The following is a 24,592-nucleotide window of genomic DNA, read 5'->3' on the forward strand; positions in this document are numbered from 1 at the left end:
ATATAACTGGCTTTATATAGAAGTATGGGAACCAGGATGGTGTAGTGCAGGGGTAGGGAACCTGCAGCTCGAGAGCCGCATGCGGCTCTTCTGCTCTTGCACTGCGGCTCCATGAGCTGAGCCGCCGGCTTCATCATTTCCCGCCCTGCAGGCAGCAGGGCGGGCTCACCAATTGCCCGTGGCTGGCTGGGCCCCGCCGCGGGCTTCCCCTCTCGCCCGCCTTGTTCAAGCGGGGTGGGCGCTTTTCTGGCGGCCGGCAAGGCCGACCCGCTGGCCCCATCCTTGCCTGCCCTGCAGGTAAAAAAGATAAAAAGCCCAATATATACAGTCTTATCTTTATTTTAAATGTCAAAAATTATTTGCTGCTCCAAGTGTTTCCTTTCCCCATGGAAAACGGGTCCAAATGGCTCTTTGAGTGTTAAAGGTTCCCTACCCCTGGTGTAGTGGGTAAGGTGTAGGACTAAGACCTGGGAAGCACAGATTCAATCCCCATTCACACCATGGAAGCTTACTGGGTGACCTCTGGCCAGTAATGCACTCTCCACCCTGCCCGGCTAGTGTTTGGATGGGAGACCTACAAGGAATACTAGGTTTGCCATGCAGAGGAAGGCAATGGCAAACCATCTCTGAATGTCTCGTGGCTTGAAAATATTCATTCGTTCATTCATTTAGCCTTTATTTGGCATAAACAGTATAAAATCACATCAAAATCGCATCAAAATACAAGCTTGCAACAATATAACAAATGAAGTTGATTCATACATACTGTTGCTTATGGGATATTTCCAGCAGAAAGGTCGCAGCCATTTTACAGAATGTAGCATCAGAATTATTTAATAAAAACAATAGTCTGCTTAGTTCATCCAGCTCGCTAGGTATCATAGAAAGCAACCTAGAGTATTTGATTCTAATACTTGCCGATTTAGGACAACAGAATAATTGGTGAGTTTATGTTTCTAATTGATTTGCATCACATGAATACACCCTTTTGCACATTTCTAGATTGTTATATCTACCTCGTAGTATGGCAGAAGGGAAACATGGAAGCGAGCGAGTAAAAAAACTCTTCTCTGATCTGGATTGGTCAGATGATACAGATAGGAGGCCATTCTGTTATGTTGTAGCCTTGAAAATATATATATTTAGAATGTTCTTTTTTATGTGTACAGTATAATATTTGTTTTCTTTATATAACAGTAAAAAGTCAGAATATTCATATTTGAAGTGGGCATTCTTATACTTATAAATTGTGTAGGAGCAGGAGTGTCAAGCAGTTCTACTTTTCTCTACTGCCAAAAGGGCACAAAGAGATTCAAGTTCAGATCTGACAAATGGTCAATGGGCACTGAACAAATTTAGGTATAATATAAAAAAACTATTAGCATTGCTCAGCAATATTGACAGGCAGACTTTTAAATCAACACTAGAGGGAGCTGGATAATTTGCATACACTAAAAAGTACCAAAACTGTCCTTAACATTGAAAAAAATTAGAATGCAGGAATGCCTATAGGAATGTTTTTTTGGTGTGGCTTCAGTTCAGGGGTAAGAAGTAATAAGCTATTAATGACAAACACAAATCTTATATAATTATGGACATTTTAAAAAATTTCTTCTGAAATGACAGAAATGCAGCAGTATGTTAATAAAACTCTTTTTACTAAAACAAACATGTGAGAACCAATTCCAAATAATTGATTACAGTTGCTTCTGTACTGAGATTCCATGTGCAGTCTACCAACTGAAGAGATATAATAACAAGCTAAAGTTCATTCATGTGCAGACTTGAACCACAATTAAAGGAACATGACAAAAGCATATTTAACCACATGCTGGGCTGCACTTCTGATATTCTGGCCCCAATAGGGTTGCTAGCTGGTCAGTTCTCCATTGCAAATACCCTATCTGACTGTAACCCATGGCAAAAAGAAAGTCATATTTTATTTGTCTTGTTATTATTTAGTGAAGTATATTCTGTTAAGTTTTAAAATCTGTTTCTGTGTAAGATGTTTTCCTGTAAGGTCTTCCTGCAGCCTAAAACTGGTTTCCTCCCCTCCTGTAATTGCCCTCTGAACTGCTCCCATTGTAGACCAAGCTACCAAACAATACAACCCTGACCTATAGGATTGATTCAGGGAGCTGGGTTTCCCTTTTGTTACCCCTAGGAAAGACAATGAGCCAACCTTTGTTCTCCCTATACGCACACCCTAGAACAGTGGTGGCGAACCTATGGCACGGGTGCCAGAGGTGGCACTCAGAGCCCTCTCTGTGGGCACGTGCAAACAGAGTGCCTCTCCACACGCATCTAGGCTGGCCTGGGCTGCTGGGCTTGATTATTAGCATTAAACCTAAGACCTAGTTTTGGGGAAGCAGTGAAGGTAACCCTGAAGCACTGTTAAACCCCACTGATTTTCATGCAAAGAACTATCCTTTATCTGGGAGTAAGCTCGGTTGCTGGAAATGGGGCTTGCTTCTGAGTAAACACTCCTAGGGTCGTGATTCACCTGTCGGAAGAGTTGCATGATTGCTTCAAAGCAAAGCCACTGACTACCACCAAGCTTACTCCTGAGTAACGCATGCCTCGGAGCCAACTGTTTTTCTAAACTAAATCCTCAGTATTTGGGTTAAATTGTCGTGTTGGCACTTTGCGATAAATAAGTGGGTTTTGGGTTGCAGTTTGGGCACTCGGTCTCGAAAAGGTTCGCTATCACTGCCCTAGAAAGATAAGGTTTCCCTCCAAAGGAAATCTCATGGGAGCAGGTCTTGCAAGACTTGCTTTGCTTAATGGTCCTTCTTTTGTTGTTAATCACTCTGTATTGCTTTTTCTGCTGTAACATCCCAAAAACACTATAAGAATCCTGTACTTTGCCAAGAGTTGGGCAGTTGCTGTTGAAAGCTTGCTACTTTCATTCCTCTGTTAAAACTCTCCCCTCTGCTGGATGAGTTGCTGCTACCTGAAATTGGGAGTAAATTCTTTTACTTTATTTTGTAAAATTTTGTTCTTGGTTTTATTAATTGTTGCCCAAGCAGTGGGTAACATGTCCACCACCACTTTTGGTTACTTATTAGATGAGATTTCTGCCATATAATGGAAGGATTGGGGTGTTAATTATTTAGTGCCTTTCGAGGGAAAGGAATTTGCTGTGGTACTCTTTTAAGGCAAATGTAGCATTAGGTTGGCAGCCAATTTTAACTTTCATTTTCAGTTGGGTTTGTGCCTCAAGAGTAGTTTCTGTAAACAACAGTTGTCTTTGACTGTCTCCTCAGCTGGAGAAGGAGGCTTTGCCCCTTAGATGAGTTTGCATTTTCTGTGGGTTCTGCTTTTTAATTTGAAACTTTGATCTCCTCATGCTTAGGCCCTTGACTCCACTAACTCCACCCTAACCCACTAGTTCTGCCTGTGGATAGGAGGATGGGAGGGATCTGGGCTTTGCCATGGTCAGACTCCTTCCTTACCAGCTTTGTGCCTTCTAAAAGTTTACAAAACCTATGGTTAAACCATGTTTTGTGAAATGCTAGACTGTCTCCCATGTCCAGTTAAAACTGGAAGTGATATAAGTGTGCTGGTACACCAGGCCCTGCCTCTGATTCTTCCCAGAGGTCTCTGGTTGTGGCTTGTCAACTCTATTCTGAGATCATGGGATAAGAAACTGGATACTGAAAAAAGGGAGGAATAGATTCTCAATACAATAGTACAATACACCAGAAGAGAATGACTAAGGACAATATTAATATGTTGTTTCTTTATTTTAATACTTATCTGTCACTTTTTCCTTGTTACTCAAGGGAACTTATGATTTGTTTTAAGTTTTTTTTAAAGAAAAGCATACAAAGTGCAATAAAACTACAAGAAAACACCCTCAGCTTATATCCCATATTGCAATTGGTGTGACAAAAATATGTCCCACATTACTGAGTGTTCATGCATGGATACCTATATCTGAGGAAGGTAACAACATTATTCAGAGTCTGTTTATGATGTTTTAAAGTTTTGTATTCATACTGACATACCATGGTACTACCAGTTACCACCTTCATCCTTTTCTTCTTTGGGTTTTGTACAATAAATATTGCCACCAATGAGCTGCTTCATATGGGGCCCTCTTGCCTTTGTTCCTCAGAGTTTCCAACAAGCAGGGGACAATCCCCATTCACTATTTTGAGGGACTGCGCAAGCTGAACCAAAGCAGAAGTAGAAAAAAATGTGGACTAGTATCTCTGGACCCAACATCAGGGGCAAGTGTGTTAGTTGCCCCTTTGTAACAGCAGCTGTAGACAGGAAAACATCATTTTTATGACTGGGTTCCACACCCTAGTGTTTTCTCAGCAGTTCTAAGGTGCTCAATCTCTTCTCTTTAAAAGAAAAAGAAAGAAATATAGTGCCAGCCAGAGTAAATGGACTGTTGGTGACATTCCTCTTATGTAGATGATTCTGGGTCATTCTAATGATTGTAGGCCCAGGTTTCCTTCCTGTTTGTCATTCTCAACAGACCTCAGAATGCCTCACAGTCTCCTGTTCTGCATATGGATGTCCACAGGGCCGAATGTCACTGTTGTAGGGCGTCCTGTGCTATTACTGTTTTGTCCTGAGGTGGAAGGGATTGAGGCTTTTGCATTCTTAGGTTCCAGCTCTCGCTGCGTCCTCATGTTTCTACAAAAGAGCACAACAAATATTACCTTATGGCAAGATTCACTGGACTTGACTGGCAAGTGAGACATTAATGTCCATTTCCCTTGTCCCCGCATTATGACCCAGGATGAGGAAGAGACCAGCCGGTCTGTGGTCTCCAGCAGCACAAGATACCATTTCTTGCTGATTCGTACCATTTCAGGACACTTAGCGCCCTACCAAAATTACCAGGCCAAGCCTGGCAACCAGTGGAAGTGCTGGAGCAATATTGGCTGCATTTCTACATCACTTCCAGCGAAAAGCCAGAAGTGACACAGGCCATCTCTAGGAATTGCCAGAAGTTATGGTAAAACACATAGTTTTCAGAAATCCGTAGAGCTGCCCTGCCTCACTCTTGGGTTTTCCTAGGAAATGACATAGTGACATATCTGATATTGGTGAGCAACTAAGGTTGCTGGCAGGAGGCATCCCACTATATCCCTAACCCCATCTGAAGTGCTTATAATCCAGCAATATAATCCAGCAAGAGGGCTTTGTTTCCATACTACTCAAGTAACATCAGAATGGCAGGATCACAGGGGAGGAATTAATGAAATAACCTCTCCCACCAGCGTTGCGTCTCCAAGGAGACAGGGAAGTCACTGTATTAGCGGCCCTGCACATGATCAGTTACCAAACTGGTATGGGAAGCAGCCACAGTCTCACTAAAAGAAAAAAAGTTGCTTTTTATACTCCACTTTTCTCTATCTTAAGGAATCTCAAAGCGACTTACAATTCCCTTCCCTGCACCACACCAGGCACCTTGTAAGGTAGGTGGGGCTGAGAGAGTTCTGAGAGAACTGTGGCTGGCCTAGTAGATGTCATATGCAGGAGTAAGGAATCAAATGACAGTCTGCCACTTTTAACCCCTACATCATGCTGAACATAACAATGGGCCTGCAATATGCATCCCAAGGCTGCTGAACAAGTACTTGGACCCAGCTTTGGAGCTCCACCTCACTTTCTATTCATTGACTCCCTTCATGAATAGTTTTGTCCCAGAAAGTAAAACCTGTGGGAGGACCAAGTAGAAAGAAAAAATGCAGAACAGGCACAAGTAAGTCATCCCATGCTAAAAATATTTTTCAGCAAATCATGTGGGGACTCCCACCAGCATTGTACACAATCTGCCATTTGTTCAACAGAGCTAGAGCCCAAAGACAAACCCACTAGATGGACATACCTATTGTACATTTTTAGCAGCAGCAGAACCACTGTGAATACCACTATCACGCCGACAACAACGGCTGCCACAATTGCTCCAGAAACTAATGCAAGGAAAGAAAGAAAACCAGGGAAACTGACAATAATGGCATACAAGCTAGCATGGTTCAATCTTCTACAGGTTAATAAAAAGCAAGAGCCAGGGACCAGCAAGTTACCTGAGGTGCACCTAAGATCTTGGGAATCCCCAGTTGGATTTTTGGACTTTGTTTCATTGAACAATTAACCCCTCCCCCAATTTCTGCCCTACAAACAACTTTTGAAATTTGCCAGTCTCAAAAACAGTTTGCCCTGTAGCACAAGAAGCTGTGGCTTGGAAAACACAAATCCAACACCTCCTTCGCATGCGAGAGATGCAGGTCTGTAGATCCCTGCCAAGAATCCTTGCACTTGGAAAAAAAACAGGTGGCCTTCCTTCTAAATCTGCCCCTTTAGACAACATCTCTTAAAAATATTGCCATCTAGCCTGTCGCTGCTTCTCAAGCTGGCCCACCCTTACTCTTTCCAGAGGTATACATTTTTGGTCCATCGCTCCCACCTTTAGAAAAGCAGTGAACACCACCCAAATGTTATTCCCTGGAGAAACTGTTCCACTGTTATCAAACAGAGCTTGTGGGAGCTGGCCTCAAGTAGTAGCTCACAAGCACTGCAGTGAATGAATCTGGCCAATCCCCAGCTGGTAAAAAGAACATGGGATTTATTTTAATTTATTTCATAAGCTTATACCCTCCATGCCTTTCTATTTATAAATAATATTCACGCAACCTATAGCAACAAAAAGTACAACAGTGAGATTGATGAGAGCAGGGTCTTCAACATTGTTGAACCTGCGAATACTTTACAAATGTTGACGACAGGTAGAGGACAGAACTGCCCTAACGTGGATAGCCCAGTTTAGCCTGCTCTCACCAGATCTCAGAAACTAAGCATGGTGGCCTGGTGAGGACTTGGATGGGAGATCTTCAAGGTAGTCTAGGGTTGCTACACAGAACCCAAACGGCAGCTCTGGGATTCACTTACTTTGATAAAGAACCTGTTCTTGAGACTTTGTGGTCACGTTTGTCAAAGACGGGAGGGCATCAGACACTGGGGTTGGCGTCGTCATCTTGATCCCACCTGGATGGAGCAAAAGAACAAGAGGTTTGGTGAAATTCTGAGAAACATCTAGTTAGGGAAAGTTGTCACCAGTAAAGAGGACTGCTTGGGGCGTTCCAAGAGGCTAAATGGCCTCAGCCCCAATGCCCCCTGACTGAGTCCCCTGCATTGCAGACTTGCGACTGGCTGTGGTCAGAACAAGCACCCTTCTCATGGCCCATAAGCAGAAAGGCTAGTTTTTCAGAAGCCAAGAGCAAAAGCAACAGGCACCTGGATTTTTTTTCCAGGGGAGGAGCAGGAGGGGCACTGCTTGTCTGCATTCTAAGGTGTCAATCACTTTGAATCTGATCTAACATGGAAAATCCAGACAGTAGCTGGCTGCTTGCAGGAATGTTGGCTTCCTCCCGGCTTTTGCCCCCAAGTCTTCAATATTCTGAATTACAACGTTGTTTTGTGCCAAAGTGGTCTTGGCCAAAAGCAAGGAGAAAAAAAAATAATTTAGCCTCAGAATCCATACTAGGTTATTCTCCCACAGGTCAATGGCTCCTTTGTGTGGCCAAAGCTATGTTACTTTTGTAATATGATCAACTGCTGTGGTCAAACATCCTTCTCCCCCCACCCTGTTCCCCTGAAAGAAAGAAAAAGCTGAATCTCCAGAGCTCTCCCTTCCTGCTCTTCCCACCCAACCTACTGTTCATTATTTTTCTAGTAGGTTTGTGGTTCACAGGATTCAACCAGTCAGCACTATGTCTTGTTTTTAAATACCCATTTCTTCTTAAAGCTGGCTCTGTCATCACTGCGCCATCACCCAGTTTGGGTCCTAACAGGGCCGCTGTTTAACATCTTGTTCCCACCTCATGAGAAAATCAACACAAGGAGCCCAGTCAAGGAAGGCATGCACTCCTTACCAAAGAATGGGAAGGAGTCATCAGCAGAGAACAGGTGGGCAAATATTATTTCAAACCTTGCACCGAAGGGCCTGACAAACCAGATAGAGCTTCCATATTCGAATGCAGTGAACCTCATGGTTTTAGATGCTGTGGGGAAAACTGGGAAGGGCTGTTGACTTCATGCCCTCCTTGTGGACTCCTTAAAAGTTGGGCAAGGGTAGTAAAGAGGTAGAAAAACTAGAAGGGGTTTTGGTTCTCATCCAGCAGGGCTTTTAAACTGCATTTAAGGAATACTGTACTCCAGGGGTTCCCAATGTGGTGCCTATGGGCATCATGGTGGCTGATGACACTTTCCCTGGAGCATGTGGCCACGTACCTGTGGCCACATGGGCTTTTGACCAATAGGGTTTCTGATTGGCTGTGCTGATTTAAAAAAAAATTGTTTCTGCAGCAGCTCCCACCACAGCACAACTGACGGTTTCACTGTTCAATCAGACTTCAGCTTCTTGGCATCACTCCTATCAGTCATGGTGATGGCTAGGGTTGCAACTCTGTGGGGAATTCCTGGAGATTTGGCAGTTGAGCCTGGGAGGGACAGCGTTTGGGGAGAAGAGGAATCTCACAAGGCTATAATACCATAGAGTCCATCCTCCAATGCAGCCGTTTCCTCCAGGAGAACTGATCTCTGTAATCTAGAGATAAGTTGTAATTCCAGGAGGAATTTGAGGACGCAATTCTGGTGAAACATGACATCAGTGCAGTCCATTGTTTCTCCAATTTATCTCTCCATTATCATTTCATCTGGCTGGATCTGTATTATTCGGCCTTGATTCTGTATGTAGTACCATCTATGTAACTGGACTATTTGATGTGAAATAACTAATATGAAAATAATTTAATGATTTTGTATGATTTATTGCAATTGTAATACATATTAATCATCTGAGATTTTTTGTGCCCTTTTTGTGCCGATTATATGCAGTATAGCTTTTCTCTTTTACTCTAACTACTGCAGCATATTGGCATAAAGCGTGCATAAAATTCACCCCAGCCCTTGGAACTGATTTTGCTGTTCAGATGGCTAAGCTGAAATAATGGCTACAGGCCAGTATTTACCAAAAAAAAATCGTTCCAGTGAACACTCCCCTCCACCTTTTTTTATTCATGCCTTACATAAAGAGGCCTTTTTCCCTTCCTATCTCAATCTGCACAGCACCTGCTTGTCTTTCCTGCAACAGGAACCTGATTCTCAGATTTACACCGTTATGAGGAAGTGGTGTGTGGACACAGCACACAGCTGCTTCTGACTTCTCTGCGCCCAGCACCCAGGTGCTATCTGGTCCACCAGGTGCTCACAAGAAAGCGAGAAAGACTTCTTTGGTAAGATGCTGAGCTGACTCCCCCTTTTCTACAGACTTGCCAAATTGGGCAGAATTTCCTGTCTAGCAAAAGAGAAGCAGGCCAAGAGAAGCTTAACACACTTGTGTTCCAAGTGCTGATCTGGGCTTCTGAGGCTGTGGCGGGCTTGCCATTTGAGACAGCGATGCCCCCCCAGTCATGACCATCTCCCCCAGCGCCCATCTAGGCTGGTGAGCCTGCTGTGGTCTCGACAGCTGAGGCAGCCCACCAACTCTCCGGATGCTGATCTGGGCTGGCCACCCTGCTGGGGGCTGGCAAACTGAGGTAGCCACCATCCCATCCAGGCCCGGCCCAAACAAGTCACATGTCATATCTGGCCCTCATAACAAATGAATTCAACACCCCTACTCTATGAAACATGGTCTGACGCAGCCCTCCATTCAATTCCTAGCATTCATCCAAGTAGTAAACCTACATCCAGGTTCTTATGAATGCATACTACTACACCATCACCACCACCACAAATCCCTGCACATAAGAAAACAAATGTGTCAAGGAAATAATTAGACTAGAATTCTCCCAGCATAGTAGTTTTCCATACATTGAGTATGGGTTCCTTCGTTTGTTTGTTTGTTTTGCTTTTATACTGCCCCCTCCCCTTGAGGGCTCAGGGCAATTCACAACAATTCATAAAGACAATTTATAAAACAGGATGAAATATAATAATATAGCCATTAAAAAACGTAATTTAAATTTAAATCTATACAGCCAATTCAGATGGCAGACATTCCATTATACTATGTTTCACTGAGCTAAAAAAATCCCAAAAGAGAGGACAGAAAATTCCCTCCTAATAGAAGGAAAGACAGGGAGGGTGGCAAATAGTGGGTAGTGAGGGAAGGCTGTTGATGACTGTTGCTGCCTCAACCTGGTGCAACAGCTCCATTTTACAGGTCCTGTGGACCTGCATTAAGTCCCACAGGGCCCTGGTGGGACTTAATGCAGAGCATTCCACTGGACCAGGGTTGAGGCCAGCCGGATTTCCCTTGGACAACAGACCTGAGGTAAATTATTGCTTGCTGGTTGGGGTACTGACCAGGGGCATAACAAGAGAGATGTCTCGCAGGTACATTGGTCCCAGACCATTTAGGGCTTTGTACATCAGTACAAACATCTTGAACCGGATCCAGTGCTCCACCTGGAGCCAGCGCAGCTGGTGGAGCACAGGGTGAATGTGTGTCCACCATGAGGTTTCTGTCAGGACCTTGCTGCTGAATTCTGGACCAGCTAAAGTTTCTGGAGCAGGCACAAGTGTAGCCCTGCATAGAGCAAGTTGCAGTGATCCAGCCTGGAGGCGACCGCTGCATGAATCACAATGGCTAAGTTGGCCCGAGACAGGTAGGATGCCACCTGTTTTGCTTGGCAAACATCACCTAGTCCTAGACTTACATTGTTGAGGTATCCAGCTGCATGCCTACACTCTTGATGGGTGATGCAGCAACAAGTGCACCTCATCAAGGGCTGGCAGTTGACAACATCCCAGGAAGGAACATTAACTCATGGAAACCTTCATCTGTACCATCAGCTCTGACAGGGCAGTTGACGTCACAGAAACAGCAGTGGGGAAGATATGTCGGGGGGGGGGGGATGTCATTTCCCCATCCTTAAACACACACACATACACACCCATGCTCTTTGGCCTATTGGAGAAAAAAATATGGGTTGTCTTAAATTAGATGCCAGGCTTCATTGAGGCAAGATGTGCCCCGACTTGGACAGGCCAGATCTTGTCAGATCTCAGAAGCTAAACAGGGTCAGCCCTGCTTAGTACTTGAATGGGAGATGATCCCCCCCCCCTCCCCAAGGAAGTACCAGGTTCTTATGCCATGGTAGGCAATGGTAAGCTGCCTTTGAAAGCCTCTTACCTGGAAAACCTTACGAGGACACCATAAGTTAGCTACAACTTGATGGCAAAAAAAGTCAAGATGTCCTTCAGTAAGCCTCCTCCTCAGACTATGAATGTCACACACAGCCTTGGAGGGAGTGAAACACTGTGTGCCTGAGGCGGTCAGGAAGGCCCCAGCCTTTCTATCATTCTGCAGATGTGGTACCATGCTGTGATTCAAGAGGGTTTACAGTTTTAAAGCTGTGAAAACTTTAAGCAATTTTCATTGTATTGTATGTATTACACAGTTTTTACAGCCTCATTCACTAATTTTTTTAATCCGCTTTTAATGCACTTTGTAATCAAAATCCTTCTTGAGTTTCTGACAATAAAGTAAATAAAGAAATAGTGGTTTCTCCTGCTGGTAATTCGCCTCACAAGACTTTGGCACTGAGTGTGTTGAGGTGTAAGGAGGTGTGGCATGGTATATACCACTGTGGTGCCTTGTAAACAAGGCCTACAAACACATGCACTGAATAGTACACTTTCAATCCATTTTCAGTGCAGTTTGCAACATGTCTTTACTGTGTGAAATGGCAAAATCCATTTGCAAATGATTGCTAGAGTGCACTGGAGGCGGATTGGAAGTGCTCTAATAAAATGCGCAAGCACGTCAAACATACATTCAAACGGCACTCCAATAAAAATTGTGCCCTAGCACCAGGGAGCTGCCAATCACTCAAGGCCCTGTTCAAGGTCACCAATTTGTGTAACTGATAACATGAAAAAGACTTTCAAATGAGAGCCAGCATCTACCTTTCTCAGAAAATAGCAGCCTCCAAAATAAACTATCTCTGGCTGCCCAATTGAAATGTTTATTTTTTTCAGAATTGCAAAATTCAGTTCCTGCTAAGAAAATAACAACAACAAACCCTAGAAAAATTCAGGTTCCTGCTTCAGAGTTCCAAGACCAACAGATTTGTGGTGCCAAACATATCACTTGGGCAAAAATCCCTCCTGTCGTAAGGTGCAAGTTCAGCACACACCAAAAATATATATCATTAGGGGAAGAAAGGTGCAGCTTTCAGGGGAAGAACATTCTGGAAGAAACTAGAAACTTCAGGTAAGCAGTCACCCTGGTCTCATGTATGCCTAAGTGAGGCTCTGTGATGGAAACACTGGACTAGTGGGATTTGGAGCCCTGTTCCCACATCACAATGAACATGCACACAGGCAGCATATACGTGTGCAAATCTTGTTTGTAAGAAAAAGCCAATGAATGATTACTTTGCAACTGAAACTAGGGACCAGTTTCCAAATAAAGGAGAGGTTTATATCACAAGTTCAGTTCTAGAGCCATTGAATGGAACATGAAAATTATATAATAAGAGAATGAACAGGGATTGTGCATGTGTTCAGTGTAATTTGTGAAGAGAAATTCTGCTTCTTACGTTGCAAATGATAAGGGCACAAATAGAAAACTCGGGCTTGGGAGTCAGCACAATCTTGTCCAAAAGACCGGCACAATCATGTTTTAAAAGAATCCCTTATTTACCTTCAAGATACCAAGCCCCTTCCTGCACCTTGGCTTGGTTCTCTGCAAGCGGTTCACTTTTGCATTTCTTTCTCTAATGGAAACAGCAGATAGTCAAGATACCATTTGACTTGCAGTTGCACCAAACACCTTGCCAGGATGGTGCAGGAGGACACAGACTGGACAATCTCCTCCCTTTCATTTTCTCACATCACTCATCACCAAGCTACAGCGCAAGTTCAAAGAGCCTGCCCAGATCAAATTCCACCCCAAGTGGGATCAGGGAGGAGTTATACATCAAGATCTGAGCCCTTTGGGGGAGGGCGGTATAAAAGTAGAATAATAAATAAATAAATAAATAAAATCTGAAAGGAAGATCTCAATGTACAGCTGTAGATTTATTATAATGTCATATTTGAGCTCCACACAAAATGTGGCCCATTGACTTGAATGTATTATACAGGACATTTACAGTAGTCCATAATTGGATTAACCTCCAATTTCTGTCAGGGGTTGTAAAATTGTGTGTGTGTGTGTACATGTGTGAGAGTGAAAAGGGCCTAGTAAACCCACTACCGAATGAATAGGCTGGTGCATCAAAAGATTATGTAGGCACCCATACTTTAAACGTAAACTTTTCATCAAAATCCTTTTTTGTTATGATGTATTATAATTCACTAGCTATGCTGCCACACATACTGAATGATGCCCTTTGAATGCACTTTGCAACTAAATTTTACTCTGTGAAATGGCAAAATCCATTTACAAATGATTGCTAAAATGCATTGACAGCAGATTGAAAGTGCCTTATTCTGCACGAGGGAAAGTGCCCAGTTTCTAATTACAACCTGTGAATCTTGCATTGCTTATTTTAGTCAACAGGCAAGAAGGCTTAATGCTTGTGCCTGAGGTAGCATCCAACCCCACACTCTCCTGCTGTGGAGGGGATTCTGGCAGAGGACAGCCATGTCCAGGCACTTCTGGGTCAGGCAGCTTGACCAGGTGTAGTGGAGAAACAGGAACCAGAAATGTAGCAGCAGCAGTCTCAGAGTTCAGCAGGCCTGGCAGATGTGTCAGAATGGAGGCAGCAGGCTGTACCCAGACAGCGGGGTACTTAACATGACTAAGGTCAGAAACCTTTTCTGCCCATTCATTAAGATAAGGGGGGAAATGGCAGGATTGTTGCTTATTGTCTTACAGGGGTGCCCAACTCTGGTTCCCCAGATGTTCATGGACTATGATTCCCATCAGCCCCTGCCAGCATGGCCAATTGATGCTGGTGATGCCAACTGATGGGAATCGTAGTCCATAAACATCTAGGGCACCAGAGTTGGACACCCGTGTCTTAGAGAGTTGAGTAATTCATTAAGACCAAATGTACATCAAGTTCTGCTCTACAAATGAGGACACAGAACTGGTTTTCAAATGGCTGCTCTGGAATGTGTACAAGTGATGTACTAATTCAGGTTGCCAAACATCAGGTCAGGCCTGGAGATCTCCTGGAATTACAACTCATGTGCCCTGGAGAAAACGGCAGATCTGGCATTAGACCCCACTGAGGCCCCTCCCTTCCCCAGACCTAAGCCTCCCCAGGCTCCATTTCCAAATCTCCAGTATTTTCCCAACGCAGAGTTCAATATTAGTCCTTCCCTCACTGAGGCTCAGAACAATTTCTAATGCTTTTTAAGGGTGAAGGGATGGATTACAGTGAAGAAGGAGACGAGGAGGAGGAGTAGTTTGGATTTATATCCCCCCTTTCTCTCCTGTAACGAGACTCAAAGGGGTTTACAATCTCCTTTCCCTTCCCCCCCCCCCCAACAAACACCCTGTGAGATAGGTGGGGCTGAGAGAGCTCTGAAGAACTGTGACTAGCCCAAGGTCACCCCGCTGGCATGTGTTGAAGTGCACAAGCTGATCTGGTTCACCAGATAAGCCCCCACAGCTCAAGTGACAGAGCAGGGAATCAAACCTGGTCCTCCAGATTAGAGTGCACCTGCTCTTAACCACTACGCCACTCCTGTCAAAAGTGGGCAAAAGTTAAAAGTGGAAGGCAATTTACTCTTCATGGTCCTTCCCCACACCCCCCAACTAATTTTCCCTGTTTCCTGGCAGTATTACTCATCCGCATATGGCACAGTTGAAAAGCAATAGAGAACTGTCAGGTTCCAGAAAAAAATCCCTGTTAGACCATTGCAATAAAACAAAGAAGTCATCCACTGGCACCTTAAGCACTAAGTTTTTATTGCAGTACAATTTTCCACGAGTCAGAGCTCACTTCATCAGATACATATCATTAATGTCACTTTATAGCCATTATGGCTCTATACTTCATGATCTGATTAAAAAAGCAGTGACTCAGACATTTGGATGGAAGGCATTTGGTTAGTCTTTAAGATGCCACTGGACTTCTGTTTGATTTTGATCAGGAAATATTTTTCTTTAAGTTTGTTTTCTTTATTTTGTTTACACCCCCACCTTTCTCCACAAGGGAGGCCAAAAGCAACTTACATCATTCCCCTCTCCTCCATTTTATGCTCACAAAAACCCTGCGAGGTAGGTCAGGCTGAGAACATGCAACTGGCCCAAGGTCTTCCAGCAGGTAGGCAGATCAGGGATCTCTGAGATTTTAGTGTATCTCTTTAATTGCAGAAACCAGAAACATTCTGGTTCTCTAGCATAATATTTGGCTATTCATAAGGAAAGAAATAACCTTCTTATGCTACATTTCTTTTCAGATTTTGTATGAAATGTATGTAATATCCATGTGAACGCTTTGTTAAGTTCAGGTCTATCACTGTGTTAAGTTTAGGTTTAGCGCAGCCTACCTCCAAGGCATCCAAGGTCCTCCCTTCCTCCATTTGACCCTCACAATAACCCTGCAAGGTAGTTTAGGATGATAGAGCAAGCATGAACAGCTCAAGGCCACTCAATAAGCTTCCTGGCCAGGTGGGGATTTGAATCCAGATCTGTTCTGATGTGAGGTAATTCAGCATATCATGTAGAATCATCAGCTGTTCCTGGTTAACATTTCAACCAAGTAGCTACTCTCTCTTGGCCTCAGTAGTCTTTCCCATTCAATATTCCATCAACAAAATGGGGATAATTCTGAATGGGAAGCTCCATTTAACATTAACTGTTAACATTAATCTTTCCTCACCTGCCATGCTTAACTGCTGACAAGAATGTGAGGCTTGCAAATTATATCAGGACGCAGGTAAGTTTTCCTAGATGCTAAGATGCTATTAGCTCCCATTTGATATATAGTGTCATTTCAGCCTCAAAAGCAGAGAATCCAACATGTTTCACTCTGTCGAAATTGAGGAAACCAGAACAATGAACTCCATGCTGCTTCAGACATGAAGAAAGTGGTTAGGAAACCTCCTTTAAAAAAAAAAACTATTTTACAGATACTATTTTACAAATACAAGGCCATTTCCATAAAAATCACTTTCTATAGTACTTCCTCAATGAAAGAAATGCTGCAGAGGCAGTACAATAGCCCCTGGTTTAGTTGCTAAAAAGCAAACTGTTTCACACCCGTATCACATTTCTTTCCAGCCCCAAAAGGTGGATTACTGCCAGCCTGGGTGCCCAACAATGCCAAATGTAGGTTCCATTCCTCTGCCACAGAAATACAATTCCCGTTTTGCAGCTAGGCAACGGAGACCATTGTCAGGCTACTGAAAGGCATATTCTAAGCACCACTCTGAACTTGCAAATATGCTGTTCATACATATTGTTCACATACCACTCTCACCCACCCACCTGTACACATTTGTTTATTTGGTGCTTCTTAACCACTGCCCTTCCTCTAAGGAGCTCATGACACCGTATATGACTCTTCCACTTCTCTGTTTTATTCTCACAACAACCCTTTGAGGTAAGCTAGCCTGTGGTCACCCAAGACGTTCCATAGGAAACTGGATTTTGAACCATTCCCATACCTGAACAAAATGCCCTGCCCTATTAGTATAGGTTAAATGTGTTTGAATGGGCAGCTTTTCATGGCAGAGATTAATGAAACAACACCTCATTAAACCACTATTAAGGGGGCAGGACATTTTTTCTACAGCCCGCGGGCATCTAGGGTGGCAACCCTATCCCCAGTCTTAGTCTCCAACCACTACAAAACACTGGCTGTCTGCCCATTACTCAATAATTATAGATAAAATAAGATACCAAGCAACACAATTTATTATTACCTAGGCAAAGCCATGGGTGTTAATTAGAGGGAATCTCTCACAAAGTGTTAGATTGGGTCTCCCTTCCCTAAACACCTTCTCTTCCCTTCTGAGGCCACACCTCTGAGTTAAAAACATTTCTTTGCTGTATCATGCTTGAGGCAGTGAACCAGCCAACTGGCTAAGCAGGTGCAATGATTCAGAGTACTCAATGGCTCAGAAAGCAAAAGGAATTGGGAGGGAAGGGAAAATTGTCAGGCTGGCTGAGTTAAAGACCTCACAAAAAGAATGCCTAAAGACTGGTAAGAGATCCTGAGACACTGGCTTTCAAACCATATGCTACCATCTCTCCCACCATATGCTCCCTCAACACATCACACACATTTACAACCTGGAACCTCCCTTCCCATGGATGCAGTCATAACCTCAGGTAACATGACTTGGCAGATCCCACTTTGGGTTTGGCAAGGTTAGAGGCCTCTGGTGTTAAACACAAGAGGCCTCTTATAGGGCAGACATCCAAAACATTCATTCTCTACAGAGCGAGCACAATGGAATGGTTAGAGTGCTGGACTAGGACTGGAGAGATCTGAGTTCTAATCCCCACTCTACCATGGAGGCTTGTGGGTGGTGAGAAAAGTAAGATATAAACATCTAAACAAAGTTTCTTTTTCAGTGGGGTAGCTTTCCCAGTCATCCATAAGGCATCCTGGGAAATACAAGCAGGGCTAGAAATCTGTTAAAGATTCTCAAGACCTCCATCAAACTACAGTTCTCCAGACTCCTTGGAGGAAAACCATGACCTGTTTAAACTTCAATAAAATTAAAGTTTACAACTAAAATATGCCCTGGTTTAGTGGAACTCACTTGTAAACTTAAAACCATTCCACAATACTTACTTTCCCAACATAAAACACAAGAGCCAGAAATCACTTGTAAACTTAAAACCATTCCACAATATTTACTTTCCCAACATAAAACACAAGAGCCAGAAATCAAGTTTACCTTTTATTGCCATTTTTAATATTTACAAATACACAGCATCACTGAGCAACAAGCTATATCCCGTGGCCACTTCACACGTTTTGCAGAGGCAAACCCCCTGGCCTCTGAGGGCCCCCTCTTCTGCTAACTGACACAATTCCTCCTTCTCTGTCCAGGCTTTGCAAACCATCAGGGAGTCCTAACCCAACAGTCTGAGAATAGCTGGCCTATTTTATTTAAAACATAGGACCCTGCCTCACACTACAGGGTCTCAAGACTGTCCGTTATAAAGTTCAATAGAATAAAGACAACCCAGTAATCAAATGAAAGGCAGCAGAATTATGAGCCCCTCAGGTGGCTTCTCTCGTTCAATTTATCACCAATGGTTTCATATCAGTATGCAAATTGCCTATCAATGTGACCCATTCCAAGATATTGCCATAGTTTTACGTGGGCCAGATTTAATGTTTTACCATCTGCACTGATGACAGGGAGATATGAAAGTGTTCCAGCTAATCGTAGATTTTGACTCTGCTGTGATAATTTAATTGAATCACTAGCTCATTTCCTGCTTCATTGTATGGTCAAAAACAGCATCAAGAGCAATTGCTTTGCTGAACAAAGACTCAGCCAGAACAGTACAAGACTCCTCCATGTTTCACTCTCTGGACTTTTGAGGAGGGAGGAGCTTGTGAGTGCCCAAGCCTTCACACAGCCATTCTGGATTACATCCAAAGTCAGGGGATAATATATGGAATGGAACACGGAGAGTAAGATAATACTATTTATTTGTATACAGAGGTGTATCTAGGAAACTGGAGCCCAGGGACAAAACCTGAGTTTGGTGCCCCCCCCCCCCGTATGGGTGGCCACCCTCCCCCACCACAACCAAACAATGATTTTTTTCACCAGCTCACAAAACACCTCCCACCCTCAGTAAAACATACATGGCTCTCTCCCCACCAATTCTCTTTCCTAATTTTGTCCTCACACCAACCCTATGAGGTAGGTTATTAGCCTGAGAAACAGCTCCAAGCCAGTGCAAGTGGATATTAAGCATGTAAATATCTCACAAATCACCCCCAGCAAAACATTTACCAAACAAATGTCAGCATCATCTCTCACAAAACACCTCCAGTGAAATCCATCCCCAAACAGCATCACTTTCAATGTTTAAACTGGGGACCTCACATTCTCCCTTTCAGTCCATGCCAAAGGGGATGGATTTAAAAGGAGAATCTGGGGAAATTTAGGGGGTGCCTGCTGTCAGGGGTGCAATTGTTAAGCTAACAGCACCAAAATTTCAGGATATCTTTAGGAGACTCACCTGATAATACCACCCAGGTTTGGTGAAGTTTGGTTCAGGGGATCCAAAGTTATGGACCCTCAAAGGTGTAGCCCCCATCTCCTATTAGCTCCCATTGGAAATAATGGGGGCACCCTTTTGGGAGTTCATACCTTTGGACTCCCTGAACCAAACCTCACATAACTTGGCTGGTATCATCAGGAGAGTCTCCTGAAAAATCCCTAAAATTTTGGTGCTGCTAGCCTAAAAAATGCGCCCCCTGCAGACCGAAAACTGAAAAAAATGCTAAAAATCACAAAAAACACACAAATGAACCTGAAATTTTTGTGCCCTCCACTAGGGGGACGCCCGGGGACATAGGGTACCCCATGTCCCCTAGGTAAATACACCACTGTAGCCTTGCCAGATCTAGCTTTTTTACAGCTGGCTCCCTCCCAAAGCTCCACCTAACTGGAAGTACAGCTTCAGGGGCACAACCAGCAGTATAAAGATGGTTCAAAGCCTGCAGTATAAAGATTGTTGAAAGCCTGCAGTTTAAAGCTGGAACTGGCCAAGCCAAGGCCAGCATTGAACAGCACACCCTGCTCAGCAGGCTCCTTGGGGAGCTACTGTAGAACAGCAAGAGTCACTTATAGCCCCAAATCCACAGTTTGCCAATCCCACACTGATTTTGCAGGCCAAAATTGTCCCTCTGTTGGCACAGGGAATGCCCTGATGCAATCTGGAGTTTTGCACCATCCCCGGTGCTGCAGTGTGGCTGCCATGTTTCTGCCCTGGAGCCGCCCTGCAAAACTGACTTTGCTCTGCGAATTTCCTGAAGGCAAAAGTTGAGTCCTTTAGGAATGCCCCTTTGTTGCTTCGGAGGCTTTCACCGGCATGCAAAACTCTTCTGTTGCAGAAATGGGGCCAGTTTTCCCACCTCGTTGCTCTGGTCCGCCCCACCAATGGACAGGCACTGAGAAGCAGCACCCCCCCTTGCAGTGAAAAAAAACGGAGGGAAAAACCTTTGTATTTATAAAGGAGGGAGAAACCTTGGGCAAAATAGGAGGACGGAAGCACACGCAAGGATTTTAGATGGGGGCGGGAGGGGGCCAGCCTGTTTTGTGTTCAGAGTCATGTAAAACTAAAATAGTGAAAGTGAGTGTGGGGGAATGGGGCAAGATTCAGCCAATCCGAACACAGGAAATGGGGGCTGCCCGTGCAGGCATGAAAGAGAGTACGGAAGAGCTCGCGGTGCTTAAGCGGTGCTTATGGGAAAGCGGTGCTTGTGGGGAACCATTCGGGGCTTCCCTCACTGGCCCTCACTTGAGCGAAGGACAGAGCCGGGCAGCAGCGGAGAACTACAAGCAGGGTGAGAACTCCCGCAGCAGGCAGGCTCCCTGGCTAGGCCACGGAGCATTTAGAAAGTGCAAAATCAGCCCCAGTTCTAGCAGCAGCCTAATCAGGAGAACAGGGTGCCCATATTGCAGGGGTCTGCAACCTGTGGCTCTCCAGATGTTCATGGACTACAATTCCCATAACCCCCTGCCAGCACAGCCAATTGGCCATACTGGCGGGGGCTGATGGGATTTGTAGTCCATGAACATCTGGAGAGCCGCAGGTTGCAGATCCCTGCCATATTGCTTCTGCTGGGCAATTCAGCCTCCCCCCACCTGCTAGCAGCAGTCTAATCGAGGGAACAGGAACAGGCACTGTAGAATGAACCATCTCTTACAAGAAATTGAGCCTCCTCCACTTCCTGCCACCAACCCCTCTCTACCCGCTGCCAAGGCCATCAGTCCTCTTCACCCTCCAGATCGGCCTCTGCCCTTCAGTCTTCTTTTTTCTAACCTCCCCCCCACCTCAATTCTTTAGCCTCTCTTCCCCGGGTAGAGGTTCTGTCATCATTTTGCTGTGCTGTATTTTTTTCCAGTTGTATGATATCCTTTTTGAAAGGGAGGGGGGAGCAAGCACCAGAACTGTGCAGTATTCCAAAGGTGCAGCCATTTACCACCCCCACCCCCATTCTGCATATGCTAAATTTCTGCAGCAATAAACTTGGGACTATATCTGTATAGCCATTGCCAGCATAACGCAGTGGTCAGAGGGCCAGATTAGGAAGTGGGAGATGCAGGTTCAAATCTCTACCCTGCCATGAAAGCTTGCTGGGCGGCCTTGGAACAGTTATATACTCTCAGCCTCATCTACTTCACAGAGCTATTGTGAGGATAAAAGCAGAGGCGGGGAAAACAACACATCCCTTCTTGAACTCCATAAAGGAAGGGTAGGATAAAAACATAGTAAATAAATAAGATAATAGTCATTTTGGCATAAGCGATGCAATCTTAGATAGGTGTATCTTTGTTTAGGACTCCAGTGAAGGATGCCAACTGTTAGTAGGAGGGGGCAGTGACTGGCTTCTGTTTATTTAACAAAGGTCTGAAACACAGAAATGAGCAGGCAGAACATTTCACGGCAGAGCAGCTAACTTGGGATCACCAGCTAATTGCTGCAACTTAAAACTAATATCAAAGGGATTGTACATTTTGTGTGAATGAAGGATATTCTTTTGCCCAACCTGGATTTCACACTGGCAAAGCCTCTGGCACCAAAAGCAGGAAATCAAAATGGTGCCACTTCGTGTTAAAATAAACAAAAGATTCTGGCGTTAGTTATTTGACAAGCAGCGTAAATGAAGTGTGAATGCCAGAACATGACAATCGCCCTGTAATGATAGCAAAAATGAACCACCTCATAAATTGTGATCTAGGGAAATATGTTCATTCAAATGTCTAATGACAGAGGGAAAAGCTGTCACACTCCCTTCTGTTTGCCACACAATCTCAGTTTAGATGATGCTTCCCAGAAATCCAAAGAGATGTCAACAAATACTGACGGATGCTTCCTTGGAAAGCTTCAGGGCCACCCCATCTGCCTTACAACACTGTATATAAAGTGCTATTGAGTCCCAGCTGACTTATGGCAACCCAGTAGGGTTTGAGATTAACAGAGGTGGTTTGCCCTTGCCTCCTTCTTCAGAGCAACCCTGGTATCCCATCCAAGTACTAACCAGGGCTGACCCTGTTTAGCCTCACAACACTACAGAGCTGGAAAGCATGAAGCAATACACACGTATCCAGAGGTGGGATCCAGCAGGTTCTCACAGGTTCCCGAGAGTAGGTTACTAATTATTTGTGTGTGCCGAGAGGGGGTTACTAATTGGTGATTTTGCCACGTGATTTTTGCCTTAGTTACGCCCCTCCTCTCAGCAGTAGCGTGCAGAACTGGAAGCAGTCTAGCAGGAGGTGCACCGGCGTGCGTGAAAGCCTGTGCCTGCGTGCATTCGTTTTCCGCCCAAGGACCGGCGCAGCGGCTGTGTCCTTGCCACAGGCCCCCCAGGAATGCCCCACCCCAGGAATGCCCGGCCACACCCCCATCATGCCCCGCCCAGCCCTTTGGTGCTACGCCACAGTTTGAATCCCACCACCATGGGAACCTGTTACTAAAATTGTTGAATCCCACCACTGCGTGTACCCCCAAACAGATTTGTTGACAGTTTGGCCTCGCTCCCTAAAATCAAGCCACACAATTCAGGAAGCAGTGGACGCCCGCTCATAATGAGCTAGTAGTGTCCCCACCAAGAATATAGTTTAAATATCTCCAAGAAACAAGCCAGGCCCCATGCTTCTCCTCTCTGTCTCATAGCTCCAAGAAACCACAGAGGTTCTTGCTTCCAAATAACCTTAGATGTGCTTCCCTTGTACCTTCATCCAAGAAAGAGGTTTTTAAAATTAACACCCCAAGACTCTGCATAGACGTAGGAATCTGCTTTATCAGGGACTGTTTTGAGTACTCCGCCTGGCCACAGCTCTCCAGAATCTCAGGCAGAGATATATTCACATCAGCTCCTTTTAAGGGGCAATACCGTCGATTGAATTGGGACCTCCCAAATCAAGCAAAGCAAGTGTACTGCCACTGAGCCACAAATCCTCCCATAATCGCTTGCAAGGCTGGTAACATATCCTGGCACCACACTGCAAATTATTCTCCTTCGTACAGACTGTGTTATTGTGCTTTCAACTGCAGTTAAACACACACTAGGAGGCCCTCAAGCAGAGAGTCCAGGACTGCTGCCCCCAGAGGCACAAACAGTTGGCCACAGACGGCTTCGTTCAGTGGGGCTTTTCTTGACAGGTAAATAAAGCAGAAAGGCCACGTTTACCCCTTTTTATCGCTTGCCCGTCAAAGGCACAGGGCAGCGTGCCTCAGGAGCGCAGCATTTCAGAGATTTCCCAGAAAACTTTCAGCCAACCCTGAAACTAAGGAGGAAGCAACACTGCCGGAGAGGCTCCCTCTGAACATGTGCAAAGCATCCGTAGCTATCACCCCTCTCCTCTTGTGGGATGGCGGGCTTGCAGACCATTTACTCCTCTGAGTCATTAACCGACTAATTTGGGCAAGGGCACGACAAGTTGGGCCACCATTAGCAATGGTTGCTCGAGTTACAACTTCTAGCAGCAGTCAGGGAGGCAGGTGAGACCTACCTCAAACCCAGGGAAGTCTGTTTTACTTGCAGCAAGGTCCTTTGAGTCCTCCTAGGGGGCTTTCTCCTGTGCAACCGGTGTGTGGGAGGAGGCATCCACGCATAGCTGCCCTTACATTCCCACGAGGGACATTTACTCCCCGGCGAGCGACGGGAGAGACCGCCGGCAAGCCAGGGAATCCCCGCCGTTTACTCAGAAATCAACTCCACCGAGTTCCACGGAGCTTACTCCCAACCAAAAAACAGATGCCGCCAACTAGGGCAGTCCAGTCTCGCCCGTTTTCTTGAGAAGTCAAGTCATTCCCTTATCCAGGAGAAAGTCCCGCTGCGCGCTGAGGGAGAAGCTCGGGTCGGGCTGCGATCCCCCGCAGGCTGCCTTGGGAGTCAAGTGCCCAAGGAAACCGGCGGGGCTTCTCCAAGTAGCCTCGGGCTGCTCAGCTTCCCCGGGCTGCCGCCAGCAGGACTCTCCCTCCCGCTCCGTTCAAGACACCCACCTGCTGCTGGGGAGGGCGCGGGGGGCCGGCCGGCCGGCACGGGCTCTCAGATGGGCCGAGGGTTGCTCCGGGAGCGCTCCTGCATCACGCCCTCCCCGCCTCCGCTTCCTTCTTCGCCCAGGACTGGCCCCGCCGCGCGTTTGCGCAGCCTGCCACTCCCTCGGCCTCTCTGGCGCAGGTGATCCAGGCGGCACGGGGGCTGGCCTGGGCTGGGCAGGTGGCAGCCTTGGTTCTCCCTCGGTTCCCCTTCCCGGTCCTGACCGTGGGCGCAGAGATAGATTGAGCTCAGCCGTCTCCTAAAGGGAGGGCGAAAACTTTCCAGGGTGGCGTTTTGCCCAGTCTGGTTTTGGTTCCCTGAGTTGAAGTCAAGAGTTCCCTTGAGCACACGTCGAGTGTATCGCTTCAAACCATTCAGTGTGGGGCTGTGCAAGTCATCGGTGGTCCCATGTC

The 24,592-nt window shown here is 45.4% G+C and overlaps 1 protein-coding gene across 2 annotated transcripts; it reads right to left on the minus strand.

The window, feature by feature from the left end:
- Positions 1 to 3,727: 3,727 nt before the first annotated feature.
- Positions 3,728 to 24,278, minus strand: LOC125435055 (non-compact myelin associated protein). Of its 2 annotated transcripts, none has more exons than XM_048501068.1 (4): positions 24,143 to 24,278; positions 6,913 to 7,008; positions 5,852 to 5,936; positions 3,728 to 4,650 (listed from the first exon to the last, which is right to left on the minus strand). In XM_048501068.1, the coding sequence occupies exons 2-4, from the start codon at positions 6,995 to 6,997 to the stop codon at positions 4,503 to 4,505; spliced, it is 318 nt and encodes a 105-aa protein (XP_048357025.1). In that variant the 5' UTR covers positions 6,998 to 7,008; positions 24,143 to 24,278; the 3' UTR covers positions 3,728 to 4,502. The 2 variants fall into 2 exon arrangements, with proteins under 2 accessions (XP_048357025.1, XP_048357026.1); XM_048501069.1 differs by lacking the exon at positions 24,143 to 24,278 and adding an exon at positions 23,650 to 24,077.
- Between the last annotated feature and the right edge of the window lie 314 nt (positions 24,279 to 24,592).

Source organism: Sphaerodactylus townsendi, linkage group LG06 (assembly GCF_021028975.2).
Source record: "Sphaerodactylus townsendi isolate TG3544 linkage group LG06, MPM_Stown_v2.3, whole genome shotgun sequence".
NCBI lineage: Eukaryota > Metazoa > Chordata > Lepidosauria > Squamata > Sphaerodactylidae > Sphaerodactylus > Sphaerodactylus townsendi.

What these genes read in the sequence shown, in the direction of transcription:
- LOC125435055 (XM_048501068.1), bottom strand. Translation starts at nt 6,997, where the DNA reads ATGACGACGCCAACCCCAGTGTCTGATGCCCTCCCGTCTTTGACAAAC. An exon ending in AGAACAGGTTCTTTATCAAA is followed by an intron (nt 5,937 to 6,912) that starts GTAAGTGAATCC and finishes TCCTTGCATTAG; the next exon opens with TTTCTGGAGCAATTGTGGCA. An exon ending in CTGCTAAAAATGTACAATAG is followed by an intron (nt 4,651 to 5,851) that starts GTATGTCCATCT and finishes GCTCTTTTGTAG; the next exon opens with AAACATGAGGACGCAGCGAG.